The sequence below is a fragment of the Ipomoea nil genome, unplaced genomic scaffold (assembly GCF_001879475.1).
Source record: "Ipomoea nil cultivar Tokyo-kokei standard unplaced genomic scaffold, Asagao_1.1 scaffold1977, whole genome shotgun sequence".
Lineage (NCBI taxonomy): Eukaryota > Viridiplantae > Streptophyta > Magnoliopsida > Solanales > Convolvulaceae > Ipomoea > Ipomoea nil.
In genome coordinates, this window is record NW_017618405.1 from 759,691 (window position 1) to 783,021 (window position 23,331).

General features: G+C 36.1%; 1 protein-coding gene across 2 annotated transcripts; it reads left to right on the top strand.

Annotated features, from left to right (window-relative positions):
* The first annotated feature begins 466 nt into the window (after positions 1 to 466).
* On the top strand, positions 467 to 18,358 carry LOC109147101. 2 transcript variants are annotated; one of them, XM_019294750.1, is made up of 4 exons: positions 478 to 745; positions 2,776 to 2,861; positions 11,816 to 11,895; positions 17,822 to 18,358. In XM_019294750.1, exons 1-4 carry the CDS (start codon positions 636 to 638, stop codon positions 18,071 to 18,073), a joined length of 528 nt encoding a protein of 175 aa, XP_019150295.1. In that variant the 5' UTR covers positions 478 to 635; the 3' UTR covers positions 18,074 to 18,358. The 2 variants fall into 2 exon arrangements, 1 of the variants encoding a protein (XP_019150295.1); XR_002048550.1 differs by lacking the exon at positions 11,816 to 11,895 and having other exon boundaries at positions 467 to 745; positions 2,739 to 2,861; positions 17,822 to 18,317.
* Positions 18,359 to 23,331: the final 4,973 nt, after the last annotated feature.

The window sequence follows — 23,331 nt, forward strand, 5'->3', positions numbered from 1 at the left end:
AGATACATTATACATGAATATATATGGTGAGAGAATCACATGGAGACTAGGATATGTTGTCATAAATTAATGTAATAATCAAATAATACTCTAAAAAAATGTGATCTATAAAATAATCAAAATAAAACTAGTAATATAATTATGCTATCAAATTTTACTAGTAAAAATTACATTCGTTTTTTTTTTTTTTTCAATTTCACATCAAATTATCACTGACTCACATGATGAACAATGCATTGGAGCCCAATTGGCCAAGCCTTACTTGTTTTTGTATTGGGTGAATTCTATAAATGAAAGTGTTTCCCATTTCAATAGTTTGCCTTAGCTTGTATTCATTTTCGACAACTACTTCACTTAAATATGGATCTGAATATAAATTGGACAAAGAGAGACAGTATTCTATTTGAGTGTAAGTTGTCATTCATCAAAATAAATTCATCTTGTCTTTATCCACCTACTTCTACTTGGAAGCAATTGCAATTAAGAAACTACAGAGACTTGAAAGGCCTCCCCAACACACTCTGATCTTAAAGGACACAAGCACTGCTCTGATGCTCTCTATTTCTCTAACCTGCCCTACCCCCTTCCCTATCTACCGCCCAAAACCCCCTGGCCGATTTCTCTATCTATAAAAAATGGCTTCTCTCAAGATTTCCCACAACTTCACAACTCCACCCCACAGTCCTCTAACCTATCCTCAGCCTCGCCGGAGGACCGGTCACCCCTCAGCGGCTCAGCCAGTCAGGTAATATACTAATATCTTATTTTTAATTTTTTTTACTGTTAATTAAGTATTTAACTTTTACTATGATTTTTCATGTTCTACTAAACACCAGCAATCCGAAAAATAATTTTCAGAAATAATTTTTCGAGTTTTCAAACACACCCTAAATAATTTTCTAAACTTTAAAGACATGACATAATAAAGTTTGTTAAAACCCAAAATCTTTTTACTTTGGCCGAAACTATGTTTCTTTCTCAAGTTGCTTTCGCGTGTTGTTCCTAAAATAAGAATCTTTTTACTGTAGTTACTTTCTCAAGTTGTATTTTTGGTATCTGTTGGCGTAAACCAAATTTCCAAATTATTAACAATTTTGGGTTTTATAATTGTGACGGGGTGTTTCAGCTCGAGCTCTGCAATCCTCCTCTCACCTGCTCTACCCTCCCCTTCCCTATCTATAATTCTTAATTAAGATAGTTTTTTTCCGGAGTTTTTTCTCAAAATGGTCCCTTGACTATCGCTCATTCTCAATTTTGCATTTCGACTTTAAATTGCACCCAATGTGATCTCTTGACTTTTAAAAACTCCCCCAAATCGGTCCTCAGTTAGAAATTCCGTCTATTGAGTGTTAAAATGAGGGGTATTTTCGTCCGTTTACCTATTATATGTCTAATATACTCTGAAAAATAGTCGAGGGACCATTTTGGGAATAGTCGAGGGATCATTTTGGGAAAAACTCATTTATTTATTTCATTTTTGTTTATTTCCATTTTTTTTAAGACTATCAAATTAGAATTTCTATACATTTTTTTTTTCTTACAAATATAAATAGTTAAAATCCACAATCAAAAGTCAAAATTTTAAACTTTCCCTACAAATTTTTTCCTTTTATCTAAACATACCAACTTCTCTTTATTCCTATCAAGTTTTACAATAAGTTCCGTAAGTTTCAAAAATATAATACTCATATACTTTTTATGTTCACACACACACACACACAAAAACTTCAATAGACAATCAATCACTATGTATCACATTAAATATTATTTTTACCAATAAAAATAACATTACTATTTTTATCAGTTTAGACATCCAAAATGTACGCTTCATTTCTCGGTCAGTATGCCTTTGAAAATAAAATTATTATTTTTACAATCAATCTCTATGCTTCTAGCACTTCTTGGAACTGAGAAGTACGCGTCACTTCTCGGTCAATGACAAAATCTTAGAAAATATTTTTGAAAAGTTGGCTTAACATAACTTGCAAGGCCATTAGTTTCATTCCAAATTAAAGTTAGTACAAATTATAACTACCATTTCCAAATGCCTATCTACCAAGAAGTACATCATGCTAAAGAGAGTCTACAACTATGGCTATCAATTTTATGTGTTAAAGGACAAGTAAAATAAACCAAATGCAAAAATAATTAGCACAAAACAAGTAATTCTAAACCTAAAGCCTCATCATTTTTCAATATTACAAGTTCTTGTCATTTTGAAGTTTGTTTGTATTTTATATATGAATATTAATAAACTTAAATTTGAAAGTTAAACTTGTTTACCAAAGTACGAAACTTATTGTAAAACTTCATAGGGATAGAGGAAAAATTTGTATGTTTAGACAGAAGGAAAAAATTGTAGAGAAAGTTTAAAAACTATTTATATTTGTAAGAAAAAAAAATCTATAGAAATTCTAATATGATAGTCTTAAAAAAATAGAAATAAATAAATGAATTTTTTCCAAAATGGTCCCTCGACTATTTTTCAGAGTATATTAGGCATATAATAGGTAAACGGACAAAAATGCCCTTCATTTTAACACTCAATAGACGGAATTTCTAACGGAGGACCAATTTGGGGGAGTTTTTAAAAGTCAAGGGACCACATTGGGTGCAATTAAAAGTCGAAATGTAAAATTGAGAATGAGCGATAGTCGAGGGACCATTTTGAGAAAAAGCTCTTTTGTGCTATAATTGTGAAAAAATGTTGAACTTCCTAACTCTTTTCTTCTCTACAGTGTTTAGTTTTCTGCCTTCAACCTCTGTTGGTTTCAGTGGGTTCTCCTGTTTTTTCTCCGGTAGAAACTCAGGCACCATAAGGCCTCTGGCCGGGAGTTCACGGTTCTGGCCACTGTTCAAAGGTATGTTAGTTAAAGCTCTTCGCATGTTCCTTCTTAATTAAGATGGTTTAATTTGTGCTCCAATTTTGCAAAAAGTTTATTCAACTTCTTTTATATATATATATATATATATATATATATATATATATATATATATATAGAATCGCACTCACATGCGAATGTTTCGCCCAGACGCGAAATAGGAATGGATTCTGTCTGTCCACGTGTCCAGATGTAATGGTTGAGAAACATTGATTTAAAAAAAAAAACGCGGTGACATTTTCGCAAATAATTGAACATCAAAGTGCAAGTAAAATGTAATACAAGTGCATGTAAAATGTATTATAGGTGCAAGTAAAAATTTACACGGAGCATCAATACTAAGTGCACCTATAGTTATAAGTAGTTGCACCTATAGTTCTAAGTAGTTGCACAAATAATTATAAGTAGTTGCATCTAGGTGCATGAATGTTTGCGGGTGGTTTTCAGGGGTATTACTACCCGCTGAACTCTGATTAATGAATGTTCACAAGACAAAATTACATGCACTTATAGGTGAAAGTAGGTGCACCTATAGTTATAAGTAGTTGCAAATATAGTTATAAATAGTTGCACATATAGTTATAAGTAGGTGCACCCATGTGCATGAATGTTTGCGGGAAGTGAATGTTAACGAGGCAAAATTACATGCACTTATAAGTGAAAGTAGGTGCACTTGTAAGTGATTTTACATGCACTTCAATATTCAATTATTTACGAAAATACCACCGTATTTTTTTTAATCTATTAGATCTAGACACGTGTCGCGCACGGATTCGTTCGCATATTCTCTCTTAGGCACTTATTCGCACCTGAGTGCAACCATATATATATATATATATATATATATATATATATATATATATATATATATATATATATATATATATAGTATGCTCAAGTAGGGTGAGTAGCAAACGGCCGACCAAAAACCGATTAAAATTTTTGACCGACCAAAGAGTTGACGCTCGGCTACACAAAATATTCAACAATTAATACATATACTGTTATGCCCGTCTCCAAAATTCAAAATACCAAATAATATGCACATTGTCAAAGTTACGAACAGTCCAACACTCAACAAATACTAATATACCAAAGTCTAAACAAAGTAATAAAACCATTGTCTAAACAAAGTAATAAAATCATTTCAAAGTGATAACTATCTACTTCTGCAAATGAAGTCAATTTATCACCAAATACTTGAAGGAATGGCTGGGCTGCCTCTGCTTGGTGATGACATCTGATTACAGAAGTACCAAGTAGTTTTAAAATTATGCAGCACAAGAACCAAATATTTTGAAACAGTATGAATTAATAGATGAAGTTAGTGTTAATTGAAGTGAATTATATAATCAAAGTCCCACTTTCACTACATTTTGATACTCTAAAGTTCATCAGGAATCATGGCCAACCATGTTTCATGATGCATACATGTTTACCAATTAAAAAACATAAACTATTAATTAAAGTCGTATCATAACCATCAAAATTAAGATCTTAATATGTTTATTATAAATTTTATTTTACTAGCAATCATAAGGTGTATGATTCAAATCCTTCTAAAGACTAAAAAACAAAGGTATAAATTTAATTAGCATGGATACTAGTATATAAATATTTGAGTCTATAAATCAATTGAAACACAGTACATTTACCTCCTTTATCAATTTTTAAAGGAGGAGAAACACCCAAAGTTATATTAAAACTAGAACTCGTAATTATTAATTTCTCCACCGCCCCAACTGCCAAGTAGGAGCAAAAAATTAAATTCTAGTGTATTGTACCATTAATTCTAACTTCTCAGTTTGGAAACAGTTCTAAAATTATTTTACAATTAATTGATGCAAAAAAAAAAAAAAAAACTTTATTTATTGGAAGCAAGAAACAAGAAAATAGCGTCGGTATGGAATTAAGTTCTATTATAGAGAAAAAAGTATGAAACAATAAAGCTAGGGCATAATCCATGTTACCATTTTAATTATGCAATTTAAACTAAAAGAATGTATTAATTAAATATTTAAAACTTATTTTTGGGATTGGACATGATATTAAAGGTGTAATGGGAAACTTTTTTTTTTTTTTTTTTTTTTTGATTGCGTTTCATGAAATAAACAATCCAAAACACACTATATATAGATTTGCGTTTCATGATATTAAAGCTAGGGTACGAGTTTGATTCTTTCACACACCCTTTCAGTTGGTTTTGGTCTCAGCTCACAAAGTCTTTCTAGTACATTTTATTTTTTTCAGTATAAATTACGAGTTATTGCATATGAATTAACAAAACAGCATCCACCATTGATACAAAAGACTCATCATGTGACAACACAAACTACGTTTCCATTGAATTAAAGACGGCATATGCACATACTTTGTTAAAAAAATAAAAACTAGTTGCAAGTTATATTGTAGTTTCCACAAACCTTTGTTCTAGTAGCTAATAAGCATTATGATGGAATTATAAGTAAGTAAAACATTAAAACACTAGATTACACACTATATTACAAAAAAAAAAAAAAAACATTAAAAAACTACTAAAACATGCGCAACTCTATCAACCATCAGCTTCTTCTACTTCTTTTGTTTTTTCTTCTTCCTTTTTTTTTTCTTATTCTTCTTGTAAACTCTTTATCTCCATATTCTTTCCCCATATGAATAGATACAATCCAATTATAATCAAAGACATGCCAATAATGCTGCAATATAATATCAATTAAACATATATGAATTACAGAAGCACATTAATTAATTAATCTTTTCCATTTGAAAAGGAAAAAAGAAAAAAAAAAAAAGGTGAGGGACATGCATAACCTGTCAACTGAGATGGATTGTCCTAAAAAAAATGACTTCTATAATAGCTACCAGAACGAGGGACAATGGATTGAACATTGCCGGATCAGTGGGTTCGGCTTTAGCAATTGTCTATAAAATTATAGAGAATGTTAAAGCACTCAAGAGAACACCCTGAAAATTTAAATTACATTTAAAAATAAAAATCTCTTCAATTATAATCTTAAAAATGAAACCAACATATATACAGAAAGAAATTAAAGATGATGATATATAGTACGTACGTACCGAATAAAACATTGTAAGGAGCTCCATGTTCCAACCCAGTTTCCATGAGGCTTTTGTTCTATCAAAACAATGGCCTACCACAGTGCTTTGAATTTCCCCCATCAGGCTTGCAATCATTGTGACAGAATATTTGTACGGGAAAATTTTTGATCACCTTGGTCTTCAAGTTTAAAATATTCAAGACAAAATCGATTAATTTGATTTACAACGTTAGCTACATGTCAAGCTTGTAGTGTAATTATCAGTGTGATGTACCAAAAATTATAACCCAAGAGACTACAGGAAAGAAATATAGTCGCACGCTTTTAGTTGGGTTTTCCGTGAGTGTGGTCGTTGGAAGCATGGCCATAGCATGAGCCAGATGAAATGAATGGCCCTTGTACAACACCATAGTTAACCCTCGGGCAAGACAAATCATTGCTCCAAAGAGTTTAACTTTTCCGGCCTAGGTGGTCAACCTTAGCTTTTCAATACTTTAACATAGAACAACAAGTGCAAAAAAATTAAAGTTTAAGTGTAAAGTGTTCAAAATTATTTTTTAATGTCAAGAATTGTGATGACTAAAAATAAAATAAAAAATTACTTTTATAATTTTAAGTTACCAAAAATATAAAATACTTTTAACAAAATAATGTTGTTACAACTCACATAGAATAAAAATCATACCGAAAAATTATTGAGATGACAAAGGTAGTTATTGAGACTAGATTGAAGAAGTTTAATCCGTACGTTGTTGTGGTGTCTCGAAGACCATAAAAATAAAATCCAAAAGCTATAGGTGTCCTGTCAAGTGATGACAATGTATTATTAGAAGTTTATACCCTTCAATTCATATAATGCAATTTATCATCAACAATAAAATTAAAGTCAACTTTACGTTAATAAATTTGATGAAGATATATAAAATTTTAGATGCTAGCCAACCTAGTCAAGTTGGTAGTAACCCAATCAAAACAAAGCCACCTAGCTAAAAATTGAAGTTAAGTAAGAATGAAAATAACGACATGATTAAGTACCTGGACAATGCGAGGAAGAAAAGCCACATCACAATAGAAAATTTCAAATTCCTCAAGCTTTTCCTGTTACGTACAAATGGAATTGAATATTATTAGTGTATTATAATTAGAAAAAAATTAAGAAAATGAACTAAATAAATGTGTTGGTTACCTTTCCCATAAAAAAGCAAAAGGGGCTACGTAGAGAGTGACAATAATGTGACAGTAAGTCACTAAAACAAAAAACAAAATTTCACTTTGCTAAGATTAACTTAGCTAAAATTTGTAAACCAGCTAAAAAAAAGTTGTACCACGCCCAATCAACTTTTTTTTAGTTGGTTTACAAATTTTAGCTAAGTTAATCTTAGGAAAGTAAACTTTTGTTTTTGCTTTAGTGACTTACCGTCACATTATTGCCACTTTCTACGTGGCCCCTTTTGCTTTCTTATGAAAAAGGTAACCAACACATTTATTTAGATCGTTTTCTTAATTTATTTCTAATTATAATATACTAATAATATTCAATTCCAGTTGTATGTAGCAGGGAAAGCGTGAGAAATTTGAAATTTTTTATTGTGATGTGGCTTTTCTTCTTCGCATTGTCCGAACTTCGGGTACTTAATCATGCCGTTATTTTCATTCTTACTTAACTTCAATTTTTAGCTAGGTTGCTTTGTTTTGATTGGGTTACTACCAACTTGACTAGGTTGGCTAGCATATGAAATTTGATCTTCATCAAATTTATTAACGTAAAGCTGACTTTAATTTTATTGTTGATGATAGATTGCATTATATGAATTGAAGGGTATAAACTTATAATAATACAGTGTCATCACTTGACATGATACCTCTAGCTTTGGGATTTTATTTTTATGGTCTTCAAGACACAACAACAACGTACGGATTAAACTTCTTCTGTCTAGTCCCAATAACTACCTTTGTCATCTCAATAATTTTTCGGTATGATTTTTATTCTACGTGAGTTGTAACAAAATTATTTTGTTAAAAATATTTTATATTTTTGGTAACTTAATTATAAAAGTAATTTTTTATTTTTACTTTTAGTCATCATAATTGTTGACATTAAAAAATAAATTTCAACACTTTACACTTAAACTTTAATTTGTTTGCACCTGTTGTTGTATGTAAAAGTATTGAAAAGCTGAGGTTGAACACTAAGGCCGGAAAAGTTAAACTCTTTGGAGCAATGATTTGTCTTGCTGGAGAGTTAACTATTGTGTTGTACAAGGGTCATTCATTTCATCTGGTTCATGCTATGACCAAACTTCCAACGATCACTCACGGAAAACCCAACTGAAAGCGTGGGACTATATTTCTCTTGCCTGTAGTCTCTTGGTTTATAGTTTTTGGTACATCACACTGGTAATTATACTACAAGCTTGACATCTAGCTAACGTTGTAAATCAAATTGACCGATCTTGTCTTGAATATTTTAAACTTGAAGGCCAAAGTGATGAAAATTTTCCCGAACAAATATTCTGTCACAACGGTTGCAAGCCTGATGGGGGCAATTCAAAGTACTGTGGTAGGCCTTTGTTTTGATAGAACAAAAGCCTCATGGAAACTGGGTTGGAACATGGAGCTCCTTGCAATGTTTTATTCGGTACATATGTAGTATATATCATCATCTTTAATTTCTTTTTGTATATATGTTGGTTTTATTTTAAGATTATAATTGATGAGATTTTTTTTTAAAATGTAATTTAAATTTTCAGGGTGTTTTCTCGGAGTGCTTTAACATTCTATATAATTTTATAGACAATTGCAAAAGCCGGACTCACTTATCATGCAATGTTCAATCCATTGTCCCACGTTCTGGTAGCTATCATAGAAGTCATTTTTCTAGGACAATTCATCTCAGTTGGCAGGTTATGCATGTCCCTCACTTATTTTTTTCTTTTTTCCTTTTTAAATGGAAAATATCAATTAATAATGTGTTTCTGCAATTCATATATGCTTAATTGATAATTATATTGCAGCATTGTTGGCATGTCTTCGATTATAATTGGATTGTATCTATTCACATGGAAAAAGAATATGGAGATAAAGAGTTTAGAAGAAGAAGGAGAAAAAAATAAGGAAGAAGAAAAAATAGAAGAAACGGGAGAAGAAGCTGATTGCTAATGGAGTTGGCGCAAGTTTCAATAGTTTTTTAATGGTTTTTTTTTTTTAATTTTTGTAATATAGTGTGTAATCTAGTGTTTTAATGTTTTACTTATTATAATTCTATCATAATTCTTATTAGCTACAAGAACAAAGGTTTGTGGAAACTACAATAGAACTTGCAACTAGTTTTTATTTTTTAACCAAGTACGTGCATATGTCGTCTTTAATTCAATGGAAACGTAGTTTGTGTTGTCACATGATGAGTCTTTTGTATCAATGGTGAATACTATTTTGTTAATTCATATGTATAGTAATAACTCGTAATTTATACCGAAAAAATAAAATGTACTAGAAAGACTTTGTGAGCTGAGACAAAATCAACTGAAAGGGTGTGTGAAAGAATGAAATTTGTAACCTTTTAATAGGAGAATTATACTTCACCCGCTTAATTATCCTTTTGGACAAATCTATAGTGTGATTTTGATTGTTTGTTTCATGAAACACAATCCAAAAAAAATTGTTTCTCCTTAGACCTTTAATATCATGTTTCAATCCCAAAAATAACTTTTAAATATTTAATTAATACATTCTTTTAGTTTAAATTGCATAATTAAAATGGTAACATGGATTATTCTGTACCTTTATTGTTTTATACTTTTTTCTCTACAATAGAACTTAATACCATACCGGCGCTTTTTTCTTGTTTCTTGTTTCTTGCTTCCAATAAATAATGATTTTTTTTTGCATCAATTAATTGTAAAATAATTTTAGAATTGTTTTCAAACTCAGAAGTTAGAATTAATGGTACAATACAGTAGAATTTAATTGTTTGCTCCCAACAGTAGAATTTACTAGGCAGTTGGGACGGTGGAGAAATTAAAAATCACGAGTTTTAGTTTTAATATAAGTTTGAGTGTTTCTCCTCCTTTAAAAATTGATAGAGGAGGTAAATCATAAAATGTGTTTCAAATGATTTATAGACTCAAATATTTATATACTTGTATCCATGCTAAATTTATACCTTTGTTTTTTAGTCTTTAGAATGATTTGAACCATACACCTTATGATTGCTAGTAAAATAAAATTTATAAACTTATTAAGATCTTAATTTTGATGGTTATGATACGACTTTAATTAATAGTTTATGCTTTTTAGTTGGTAAACATGTATGCATCACGAAACATGGTTGGCCATGATTCTTGATGACCTTTATGGTATCAATGTAGTAAATGTGGGACTTTGATTATATAATTCACTTCAATTGCCACTAACTTTATCTATAAATTCATACTGTTTCAAAACTTAGAGACTGCTGCCGCCTGCCTGAGAACAACTACGCCCAGTGACCGACGAATCCTGGCAGCCTGCTGCGTGTCTGTGACCGCAAGACTGCTGAGACCGGAGATGGAGGGCTGGAGAGTGGAGGTGATGGAGGATTGGAGGGCTGATCGAGAGAGTAGCGACACTGGTCAGTCTTCACGTAATCACATTGCGTCGTTGCGAATTGCGACAAATCCGACAATGTGATTGTAGGTCTTATCATCTGTCCGTATGTCTGTCTACTCTTAGGGACTAGGGATTAGGGTTTGAATAGTACTGACTAGGGGAAGGGTATCCCTGTCCCCGATCCCCCGAATTTTTTCCCGTCTGTTTTAAATTCCTAATTTTATAATCTAATAAAACTAAATAACTACTCATATATATATATATATATATATATATATATATATATATATATATATATATATATATATATATATATATATATATATACATATACAGACACACACACACACACACACACACACACACATATATATATATATATATATATATATATATATATATATATATATATATATATATGTATATGTATGTATATGTATATATGTATGTGTGCGTGTGTGTATGTGTGTGTGTTTTCAGAGACGGGGTGGGGCGTGGAGGGGTATCCCTGTCCACGATCTCCAGAATTTTTTCTCATCCTGGTCCCCTACGGGGACGAGGATACCCAACGAGGACGAGACACATTGTCATCCTTATTCAAGAATATTCAACAACTAGGAAGACGTCAGAGTTTGTTACGCATAACGGATTATGCATAGAGATGTATCACAACAAATTGTGGTAGGCACGAGCACGTATAGCACGTGTAATTGTCTTATTCGTAATCAATTATACATTTTAACTCTAAACTAGCTAGTATACATATGATTCTTTTTAATTTTAATAATATAGTGATTGGAAACAACTTTAATACATTCCATTATATATTAATGTTGAGAGCACCAAGCTAATCAAAGGCTTGTTTTTCATCATATATGTATATATACACACACACACATGCACACACACACACACACACACACACACACATATACACACACACACACACACACACACACACACACACACACACATATATATATATATATATATATATATATATATATATATATATATATATATATATATATATATATATATATATGCGGATCCAGTGAGACCCTTATGGTACATGAGATGTGATCTCATCACACCCATTAATTCATTGTCAATAGATGGTTAAGATTGAAAGAGAAATGTAAATTAATTAAGGATATATTTAAACTAGAAGGATAAACAAGTAATTTTAGTCATGTGTTTAAATTTGGTGAGAATCAAATTGAAATCATTAGCTTGATATTAGGGACAATATAAATGACGACAACTAGTTTTAACATGTGTACATAGCTGTTGACGAGAAAATGTGCCTAGAGTTGACTGAATACGACATCAATTCAGAACTTGCAAAATGGATAGTCACAAAACTGGTGCGTGCAACTGTAATATTAATTTTTTTTTTTGCTAATTCTTTACGGTGGTCTGTGCGAGTAAGAACGATGGCATGTGCATTTTGTATGGACTTAGTTCTATGTAATTTTTTTTAGGGTTTTCAAGATTATTAGTTGGTGTGTGTGTGTTAGTACACATTGGGGGTTTGGTTTTGAAGAAAAAAACTTAAATAATGCAACTAGTTTTTTTTCGACATGTGGCGTATAATACGTTAGTGTGTGCGTATATGTGTTTTCGCGTTTGCAAATTGAATGGATTGGGGGGGGGGGGGGGGGGTGTAACACCCCCGATTTTCAACAACTTTTAAAAGAAATTAAAGCTTTGAAAACGGATAAAGTCTACTCATTAAGATTAAACAAGGCGGAAGCTAACTAAACAAACCGGAAGGTGCTATGCCTCACCTATAACAAACATAGGTGCACAGGCAGATACTACAACTACAGCAGCTTAACAATTCCACTACTTAAGCTTACAGGCCTCAAAAACTATTAAAGGAAGAGATTAATCTATCTACAGGCCACTAGCGCGCTCTCCAAAGCTACCCAACCTGTAAAGCATCAATAAGAAATGGGACGACGCCCGGTCAGCGAATAATGTTGGTAACCCACCAATACCTGTTAAGTATCATATGTAGATAGTTTATATATACAAAATCATTTGCGAAACGGGATATAGATTATATAAGTTCAAAACCAAAAGCAGAAGTCAAAACAAGACTCTATGCACTCACAACAAGAATACGGGAACACATCCCAAAACCACAAGAAGTAATAACGACTCACAAGAACGGCTCAAGGCATAACCTACCATCACACAGTAGATTAACACCCGACATGCATAACACAAGAGAGTAAAGACATAACCATTGGCAACACATGCCGTTGTGACATCACACGTCACAAACAGAGAATACACAACCACGGCTACCCAAGCCTTCGTGACATCACTAATCACGAATTGATATGCCTTCCTTATGCCCGGTTCCAACCTTATATCTAGTTCCAACCTTTACCTCTAGGAACCCTGTACACCAAGTCCAACCTTATTCCCCCGGGAACCGTCGTTCCCCCTCCAACAGTCCCTCCAACAGAACCACCGATTTCATAGTACACGAGGGTACCGATCACACATGGCAACACATGCCCTGGATAACACATGTTATCCCAGAAATAAACATGTGGACCTTACACAAAGGCCACAAACTCCATAATCACGTCATGGCCACCACGAGGACCACTGCCGTACCTTGGTGATTAAGGCCCCATAAACCGAAATCGTGCAATCCAGGTACAGCCATAGACACCACACCTCAACAGGAATCGATCAACGGATCACAACGAAGATATGAAACCATACTCAATCAAGGAATGGGTCACAGCCCAACAACAACGATGAATAACACAAGTCATCATCAACAATAGGAATGTACAAACAACACACACGCTAGCATTTAAACACCAAACTAGCATGCTCATCAAACGGGTAAACTAAACGTAGTTCCGAAGAACACACAAGACTCATCACGGTTCAACGAAACACAATGTTGAACACTTAGCACGATTCAAGACACCAAAACCTACATGGATTCCTACCATATAGTTCTAGACATACGAAACATCAAGAAGACGCTCAAATAGTTCCACAAAAGAACATCGGGAAGTCAAAAGACCAAATACCGAGTCAAAAGAATCACGGGGAACAAATCCCCGCCAAGCCAACATATGTACCCCGCGGGTGGGCCCACGCGTGGACCCTCACCCGTGGTTCTGCCCGCGGGTACACACCCACCAAACCACGTTCCCCGCGGGTGGGGCGGCGGGTGGAGCTCTGCCCGCCGTTCCGCCAGCGGGTACACCACCTGTACAAAAATAATCCCTTCGGGGATTTTCAACACCAAGCTCAAATTCAAGTCCAAAGCATGCGAAATCTCACCAAATACAACAAAATGACTTGAATCAAAGGAATAGCCAAGCAATGGCATACAAGAACCCTAAACACAAGCTCTAGATATGCATTTTCACAAGACAAGGCATAAACACTCACATTTCATAGCAAAATCACATGTAGAATCCAAGAATCATCAAATAGGTAAGCAAAATAGATTTTGTAGAGCATGGGTTGTGACACCCCGTAATCCAAATTCGAATAAGGGATTAATTAAGTAATTAATCCTAATTCAATTGGTAATTTAATTACTTAAATTCCTAAAAATTCAATAGTCGGGGACTAGTAATTGACTAGTCAACCCCAAAGTCAAGGTTGTACCTTAAGCTTTGTGAGTAGTTCCCTTGTTCCCTTACATCTCTTCATTTTAGTAAGGGTATTCATGACTTTTTACCTTGTGTTATTAATGCAAGCTAACCTAGTAGACACTCCTCATTTCTCTCCTTACACTTTCCAAACTTTAGCTCTACCTTCTCTCTAAAAGCTAGATAGCTTTTCTTCCAAGCCAAGTTGGAGCTTTGTCAAATCTTCAAGGGTTGTCTCCAAGATTCTACCTTTCATACATTTGAGCATCTAGGAGGGTAAGATCTATGTTCATCTTGTGTTTTTAGTGTTTTCTAAGGTGTCTTTTCTTAAAAGATAAAATCTTTATGATCTTTTGGTGTGTTCTTGAAGTGGGTTTGGAAGGTGAGCCTTATTAGGAGCTTGGTGATGTGTTAAGTGAAGGTTTTTGTCTACAAGAGGTAACCCATGCTCTACAAAATCTATTTTGCTTACCTATATGATTATTCTTGGATTCTACATGTGATTTTGCTGTGAAATGTGAGTGTTTATGCATTGTCTTGTGAAAATGCATATCTAGAGCTTGTTATTAAGCTTCTTGTAAGCCATTGCTTGGCTATTCCTTTGATTCAAGTCATTTTGTTGTATTTGGTGAGATTTGGCATGTTTTGGACTTGAATTTGAGCTTGGAGTTGAAAATCCCCGAAGGGATTATTTTGGTGTTCAGGTACGTACCCGCGGGCGGAACGGCGGGCAGTGGCCTACCCGCCGCCCACCCGCGGGGTACAAGTTGGTCGTGGGTGTGTACCCGCGGGCGGAACCACGGGTGGGGGCCTACCCGTGGGCCCACCCGCGGGGAACACGCTGGTGTTGTTGAAGGATTTGTTCCCCGTGATTCTTTTGACTCGGTATTTGGTCTTTTGACTTCCCGATGTTCTTTTGTGGAACTATTTGAGCGTTTTCTTGATGTTTCGTATGTCTAGAACTATGTGGTAGGTATCCATGTAGGTTTTGGTGTCTTGAATCGTGCTAAGTGTTCAACATTGTGATTCGTTGAACCGTGATGAGTCTTGTGTGTTCTTCGGAACTGCGTTTGGTTTACCCGTTTGATAAGCATGCTAGTTCGGTGTTTAAATGCTAGCGTGTGTGTTGTTTGTACCTTCCTATTGTTGATGATAACTTGTGTTATTCATCGTTGTTGTTGGACTGTGATCCATTCCTTGATTGAGTATGGTTTCATATCTTCGTTGTGATCTGTTGGTTAATTCCTGTTGAGGTGTGGTGTGTGTGGCTGTACCTGGATTGCACGATTAGTGGTATGAGACACTAGTCACCAAGGTACGGCAGTGGTCCTCGTGGTGGCCATGACGTGATTATGGAGTTTGTGGCCTTTGTGTAAGGTTCACGTATTTCTTGGGTTGTATGTGTTGTCGTGTGTGTGATTGGTACCCTCGTGTACTATGAAATCGGTGCTTCTGTTGGAGGGACTGTTGGAGGGGGAACGACGGTTCCCGGGGGAATAAGGTTGGACTTGGTGTACAGGGGTCTTGGAGGTAACGGTTGGAACTAGACATAAGGTTGGGGGTAGCCATGATGAGAGATGTGAATCGACAATTCAATTAACTAACAGAATAGGAGCTACAAGTATATCAGAAATAGACATCTAACTAACGCTCAGTAAAAGTCTAAACTAACTACACTATTCTATAACAACATTTGACTACTACAATTGTAACACAATAATGATAATAATAATAATAATAATAATATTACTAACACACCCCCTCAAGCTAATGGTTGGTGCACCACAACATTTAGCTTGTCTCGTTGAGCGACAAAACGCGGAGCTGGTAGCGGTTTGGTGAGGAGACGCTAGCTGGTCTGTAGTAGAAACATAGTTGACGACGAAGTCCCCGGAGGCTACTTTATCTTGAACGAAGTGGTAGTCAATCTCCACATGTTTAGTGCGGGCATGAAATACAGGATTAGCACAGAGGTAGGTAGCCCCAAGATTATCACACCACAAGGTAGCAGGCTGACCAAAATGTAACCTAAGTTCACGTAGCAAAGAAACCACCCAAGTGACTTAGGCAGAGACATCAGCCAACGCCTTGTATTCAGCCTCGGTAGACGAGCGGGCAACGGTACGATGCTTCTTCGATAGCCAAGAAATGAGATTAGACCCCAAATAAACTGCAAACCCACTCGTGCTCTTCCTATCTATCGGACAACCGGCCCAGTCGGAGTCAGAAATGGCATGTATAGTAGTGGAAGAGGACGGTGTTAACCGCAATCCGTAATGAAGCGTCCCTTTAATGTAACACAGTACCCGCTTAACTAGAGTCCAATGATCAATAGTTGGTGCATGCATAAATTGGCACAGACGGTTTACCGCATACGACAAGTCTGGTCGAGTAATGGTGAGATACTGTAAGGCCCCAACAACGCGTCGATACTGCGTAGGATTGTCAAACAACTCGTCAGACGGAGTAACGGCCTTAGTGACAGCAGCTGGTGTAGCCAGAGGTTTGCAATCAATCATACCTGACCGACCAAGTAAATCAGACATATATCGGCGCTGCGAAAGAATAATATTATCCCCATCTGTGACTGTCTCAAACAGTAATAGGCTAATACCAGGGGGCCCTAGTAATAGCTATTACCTTGTTTGAGGTAATAGGCTATTACAAGGAATATTATTCCTGGTAATAGAAATGGTTACCAAACAAAAAAATTAATAGGCCTATTACTGGGAATGCTATGCCATTCCCGGCCTATTCCGTGAACCAAACGGGCCATAATAGTTTTATTTCAAAATGGTAATTTTTTTTTGAAGACAAAATGTTAAATTTTACTCCGTAAACAAACTAATTTAAATTTTATGTAGATGCCCTTTTTGTCTTTTTACATTTATTAGCTTATCAAAACGCTAATTTTACCAAACACTTTCAAGCATAACAGCTAGTTTAACAGCTCTTCAATTTTCAGCTCCTAGCTTATAGCTTTTCAACTTTTAGCTACCTTTTCAGCTAGGTTTGCCAAACATAGCCAATTTATTTAAAAATCTTATGTAATTATAATATTATTATTAGATATTTTGTATATGAGTATTTATGTCATTTAAAAACATTCTATTTCTATCCAGTGACGACCTCCCATTTAGAAGATAAACAATTATGCTACTTGACCACAAGGTCTTTTTGATCGGCAATTCCATTTCATTTCTCATATTTCTATTCCTTTAAAATACATAGTTAGTTCCTTAAATTCTACTTTTCCCAAAAGAAAAAATAATGGAGAGGTCAGATAAGGTATATCTGCGACAAAAATTGGAGTGACTATTTTGATAAATACTAAACTAAAGTTGGAAAAAAAAAATTAATAATAATAATCCTGAAAACTGATTGGGATTTAAAAAATAAAATCTACGGAATTGATGCGGGAAGCAAAGAATTAAGCAATCCCATGGGGTCGGGCCACAAAGAAATGGTAGCCAAAAAAACTACATCTCACCAGTCACCGCTAGCTTCCAAGTCCTCCTCCGTCCTCTTGCAGCCACGCGGTTGAAACTCCTTACGTGTACACCACCGCCACCACTTCATTTTATTTTCTCACACAGATCAGAAAAAAATCAACCAACTAATTTTCTCTCTTTCATCATCTTCATCTATCGTTTAGAGCTCATCATCTCATCCGATCAATAATGGGTCCGCTCGTACTGACGCCATTAGCTACGGGTCTGGGCGTATTGGCCGGCGCAGTTGTGGTGAAGTCAGTGATGGAGCAGAAAGCAATGATGGGGTCAGGGAAATTCCCCCGGTGTCCCTCCTGCAACGGCACCGGCAGGATCTCCTGCCTTTGCTCCCGCTGGTCGGACGGGGATGTCGGCTGTCGGACCTGTGCCGGTTCCGGTCGAATGGCGTGCAGTAGCTGCGGCGGCACCGGAACTGGCCGTCCTATTCCAGTTCAAATCTCCGTTCGTCCTCCCAATAGGCCGTCGTAATAATAAATATATATATTTAGTACTCTAATTACACTGTACTGCCGTGTATTTATCATGTTATCTATCTCATATTTTATATACGCTTTTGATTTGAAAAACTAAAAGAAAAACAAATTCTTATGTACTCCATTATATATTATTGATATATGATGATAGATGCTTTAAAGTTAAGTATACATGGGAAATATATGGTTTAATTTTCACTTCAAACAGCTCATTCTTTTTTACTTTAATTTGTTGGTTAATTGTGTGAGTGCCTGAATTAAGGAGTTTGAGGTTATCTTGCAGAATTATTGAATAATAATAATTATGTTCATTTTTTGAAAATAATAAAAGTGAACACCCATTCAATATTTGTGTACTCGTGAAATTCTGCAAGAGACCAAGAGGTGAAATTAACTATACATGGGAAATGGTTTTGACTTCACTTGCGGAAATTTAATTTGCACGCATGGGCAGTTCAAGTGGTTATAGATGTAAAATTTGTTCTAAAAGATTAAAAATAGAGTCTTATCAACGATATTTCTATGCATAGAATGAATTGTGAACTGGTCTACTTTAATTTGCAATGTGAACCCATGGTCTGCAATATAATGACTTCACGAAGCAAGTTGTACGAGTTTACCTTATAGCAGGAATTACATTAATTAGTAAAGCTAAAACAAATTAAAGGAAAATAAATTGTAAAGAAAACGCACATCATATTATGAATTCTTTTTTAGATAGTTGGGAGTTATCGCTTCTACATTTGCGTGGCTCCAACTCAAAAGTCTCAATCTATACTAATATACCCACCCAGTATAGATTACAGACGGCAATGTAAATAAACTACCAAGAGTCATTGTGACTCATATCGAACCCAAGTTGTAATTGCGGGCGAAACCAGTGGATCAGCATTGTAAAAGGAAGCAAAAAAGAAAAATGAAAACGAAGCGTTTTTTATGGAGCTAAAAGAAAATAACGCTTTACATAATGCATGGTATTGCCGCTAACCGTGTAAGACTTGGAAAGAGATAGTTATGTAAAATAGGCTCATATGGATTATTTCTTTTTCCTTCTTGTCCAACTTTATAAGACCAGTCACCTCGCCAAATTTCACTGAGTGGTAATTTGTAAAGAAAAACAACACGAGAGAGACTAAATTAGTTGCAGGATGGATCTAGATTATATTCTGACCAATTCCCTGTACAATCTATCTACTTTCTTCAAAATAAAAAATGAACATAATAAGGTATGGTACATACTAAGGTTTAAGCTATAACGGATAATCTACGGAAGCTCTTTAACGCCAGGCAAAGAAGGTAGAATGACAATCAAGGGATCGCCATATCCAATAGGAGCTGCACAACACATACACCAACGATCGCACCACTAGAATATCAAGTCGCACACTGCATGCATATATAAATGATCGTATCACACTCCAAGAAACATACATACATACATACATACCTCCATTTTCCAGCAATATGCTGACAACTTCTCCCGATACATTAGCCTGCAAAAGTTTCAACCCGAAACACAAGGAAATACGATCAGTTGTAGACCGTTGAATGTAGTTCAAAGTGATTAAGAAATTATATGTCGAAATCAATGTCCAAATTAAACCTCAACAAGCATCTCCTCACCAAGCTGATCAACGTAGCAGAGAACTTGGCCCTCATGGACTACTTGATTCTGTTAAGAGTACCAAATAAACATTCAGTTAGTAGTTGGACGAGAACCGGATGAGAGATCATACAACGCAGTCTTGGACCAGAAACACAAAGAGATTTAAAATTGTGCATAAATGTCAATTTTAGCAAAAAGGTGGTTCTGATCCTACCTCTTTACAAGATGGTCGACTGCTCTTTCCTTTAACAGCACGAGATCTCCTAAAAAAGCCAACCTGCAACACGAAAACTTAGTGCTGGACTGCTGGAGACACACACGTACAACTTGTATTAATATCATATTAATCATATATGTAACTCAAATTCACCCAACTAAAAGTTGAGAAAACAAAGGTGAGTTGAAAATATGCTGATAAAGAAAAGAAAGATTAAAAGTAGATGATGTGTTGGATATTTAGAAAAATGTCGTAGAGATGTACGTGTGCAGGACACTGCACTTAATGCCGGAGACTGTGCGGTCTTTTTCCCGGACGCTTTCGACTGGCTAACACAGAAGAGCTCACGTATTCTTTGCACTTTTAGAGATACGTAGCAATTGAGCGTTTAAGCTTATTTTTCCAGTGTAATTCGAGAGGTCTGGGAAGACAAGTATTTATAGTAGTGAGAATACCTGACTTCCCAGTATCAGCCACAACCAACCGAAAAAATAGACGAAAAAACGCAAAGAGAGGAACGCTAATCGCGTTCGTAATCGCCCACTAACGCGCACAATTCTCTCTGACTTTATTATTTGTGCGTAGACTAAGAATAATTCTGTGGTCGCCCACTAACGGCGCACAATTCTCTCTGACTTGACTTTATTATTAGTGCGTAGACTAAGAATAATTCTGTGGAGTAGCGAAGAAGTAGGACAAAATATAATTGCCGCGTAAAACTTCGACCCCACCACACCGCGACGCGCGTGCGAACTGAGCCGAGCGGGCGGGCGGCGGCGGCGCGCGCGGGGACTTCTCCTTTCCCTCCCTTGAAAAGATTTCAAAGACTCCAAAAGGAGTGGAATTTAAATTATGGGAAAGTAGTCCCTAAGAGACCAATGTGGGACAAGTAGCAAGGCAAAACTCCAAAACTCCAACATCCTTGAATGTATTCTCCAACAATCCCCCACACATTCAAGAGGTGTGGAAGAAGGATGTTTCAGTACAATCCCGAAGGCTGAACTTAATATCAGTGTGTAAACTTGAACTGACACGTAGTGACCTGAGTAACTTACTTCCCAAGAGTGAACTAAGTCTTGAACTCTTTGAGAAGTGGGTAGTTTTGAACTCTGGTTCACACATCAACACTTCAGGATGTCCTCCATGTAGGTACATAAGTCTTTTCATGGCTTCGTTTGACCACTACAGTGGTGTCCACCTTGAATTCCTTATCTCTTATTTTAAGCCCATTTCCCTTGACGTGTCAAGGATAGCTTTTCGGTTTAGTCCTTTTGTTAGGGGATCTGCAATATTCCTCTCGGACTTCACATACTCTAGTGTGAGTACTCCATTCACAATTAACTGTCTTACAGACTCGTGTCTGACCCTTATGTGTCTTCTCTTTCCATTGTAGGAACTGTTTTTCGCTACACATATGGCAGTTTGTGAGTCACAATGAACAGATACTGATGGAGTAGAATTCCCCCACAATGGCACGTCTGCCAGTAGGTTTCTCAGCCATTCAGCCTCTTGCCCAGCCAGGTCAAGGGCTATGAACTCAGCTTCCATTGTTGACCTGGCTATACATGATTGCTTCGTGGATCTCCACGACACAGCAGCTCCTCCCATGGTAAACACATACCCACTGGTGGAGCTTACGTCATCACTGTCATTGACCCAGTTTGCATCACAATATCCCTCCAGGACATTCGGAAACCCACTGTACTGCAGGCCCCACTCAATGGTGCCTCTCAAATAGCGCAGTACTCGTTTCAGGGCATGCCAGTGAACCTCACTTGGATTGTGAGTGTACCGACTGAGTCTATTGACTGCAAGAGCGATGTCGGGTCTGGTATAGTTCATTAAGAACATCAGACTTCCTATTAATTTCGCATAATTTTCTTGTGCCACTCCTGCTCCAGTGTGTTTTTGTAGTTTGACACTGGAGTCATACGGCGTTGGAGCCGGGTTCACTTCATAACTGTCAAATTTCTTTAACAGTTTTTCTGTATAGTGACTTTGTGATAGCTTGTAGTTATTTTCACTTTGTATGACTTTTACTCCAAGTATTACATCAGCCTTCCCCAAGTCTTTCATGTCAAGTTTTTCAGAAAGTGACCTCTTGGTCTTCTCTATTGCTTCGACATTGGGGCTGAAGATTAGCATGTCATCTACATAGATGCAGATGAGTACCACGCTAGACTCAACTTCTTTTGAGTATAGACAAGCATCTGATCTGTTTACCACGTAACCCAGATCCAGTAGTGTGGTGTGAAATTTTTCATACCACTGTTTTGGAGCTTGTTTTAATCCGTAGAGGGATTTCACTAATCTACAGACCTTTCTTTCTTGTCCTGGTTCTACACACCCAGGAGGTTGGTCCATGTAGATTTCTTCTTCTAGGTCTCCATTTAGGAAGGCCGTTTTGACATCCATTTGATGGACTGTCCACTTATGCGCTGCGGCTAGCGCAAATAGCACTCTTATTGTTGCTATTTTTGTCACAGGTGAGTAGGTACAGAAGTAGTCTTCCCCAAACTTCTGTCTGTAGCCCTTGGCCACTAGTCTCGCCTTAAACCTTTCTATTGACCCATCGGGTCTTAGTTTCCTTTTAAAGATCCACTTGCAACCAATCGGCTTAGCTCTTTTGGGAAGTTCTACTATTTCCCAAGTGTGGTTAGACTTTATTGAGTCTAGTTCACTTTGAACGGCTTCTTTCCAGAATACCGCATCAACTGAGCGCATGGCCGCATCGTAGGTCTTTGGTTCTTCTTCTAGAACCAGCTGACACACGAACTGTTCAGAAAGTTCATTTACGTCTTTCAGCTCAGTTATGTACGTTATAAAATCCGACCCAAACGTTGTTTCGGTTCGTTGTCTTTTGCTCCTCCTGAGTTGTTCAGGCTCACTCTCCACTTGTGAGTAAGGAAGTGAAAGTGATTCATTCACATTTGGGGTCTTTAAAGGAAAGATAGTTTCAAAGAACTCAGCTTCCCTGGCTTCACATATAGCCCGGTTTTCTAACTGCATGAACCGATAGGCTGCACTATTCTCTGCATACCCAACAAAGACTGCATCTACAGTCTTAGACCCAACACTGGGTCTTTTGAATGAGGGTAGCCCCACTTTCGCTAGGCACCCCCACACTCTGAAGTATTTCAGATTCGGGGAGTATCCTTTCCACATCTCATATGGAGTATTGTCGTACCCCTTGTGGGGTATTCTATTTAGAATATGATTAGCTGTAAGTGCAGCTTCTCCCCAAAGTGCATTAGGAGCACCTGAACTTACCAGAAATGCACTTATCATTTCTTTGATAGTTCGGTTTTTTCTCTCGACTACGCCATTCTGTTGTGGCGTATAAGGGGCTGTAACTTC

Excerpts from the sequence above, each read along its gene's own strand:
- LOC109147101 (XM_019294750.1), top strand. The coding sequence starts at position 636 with ATGGCTTCTCTCAAGATTTCCCACAACTTCACAACTCCACCCCACAGT. Across the intron at positions 746-2,775 it reads TCAGCGGCTCAGCCAGTCAG|TGGGTTCTCCTGTTTTTTCT; the intron begins GTAATATACTAA and ends TGTTGGTTTCAG. Across the intron at positions 11,896-17,821 it reads AATGGATAGTCACAAAACTG|AGCTCATCATCTCATCCGAT; the intron begins GTGCGTGCAACT and ends TCTATCGTTTAG.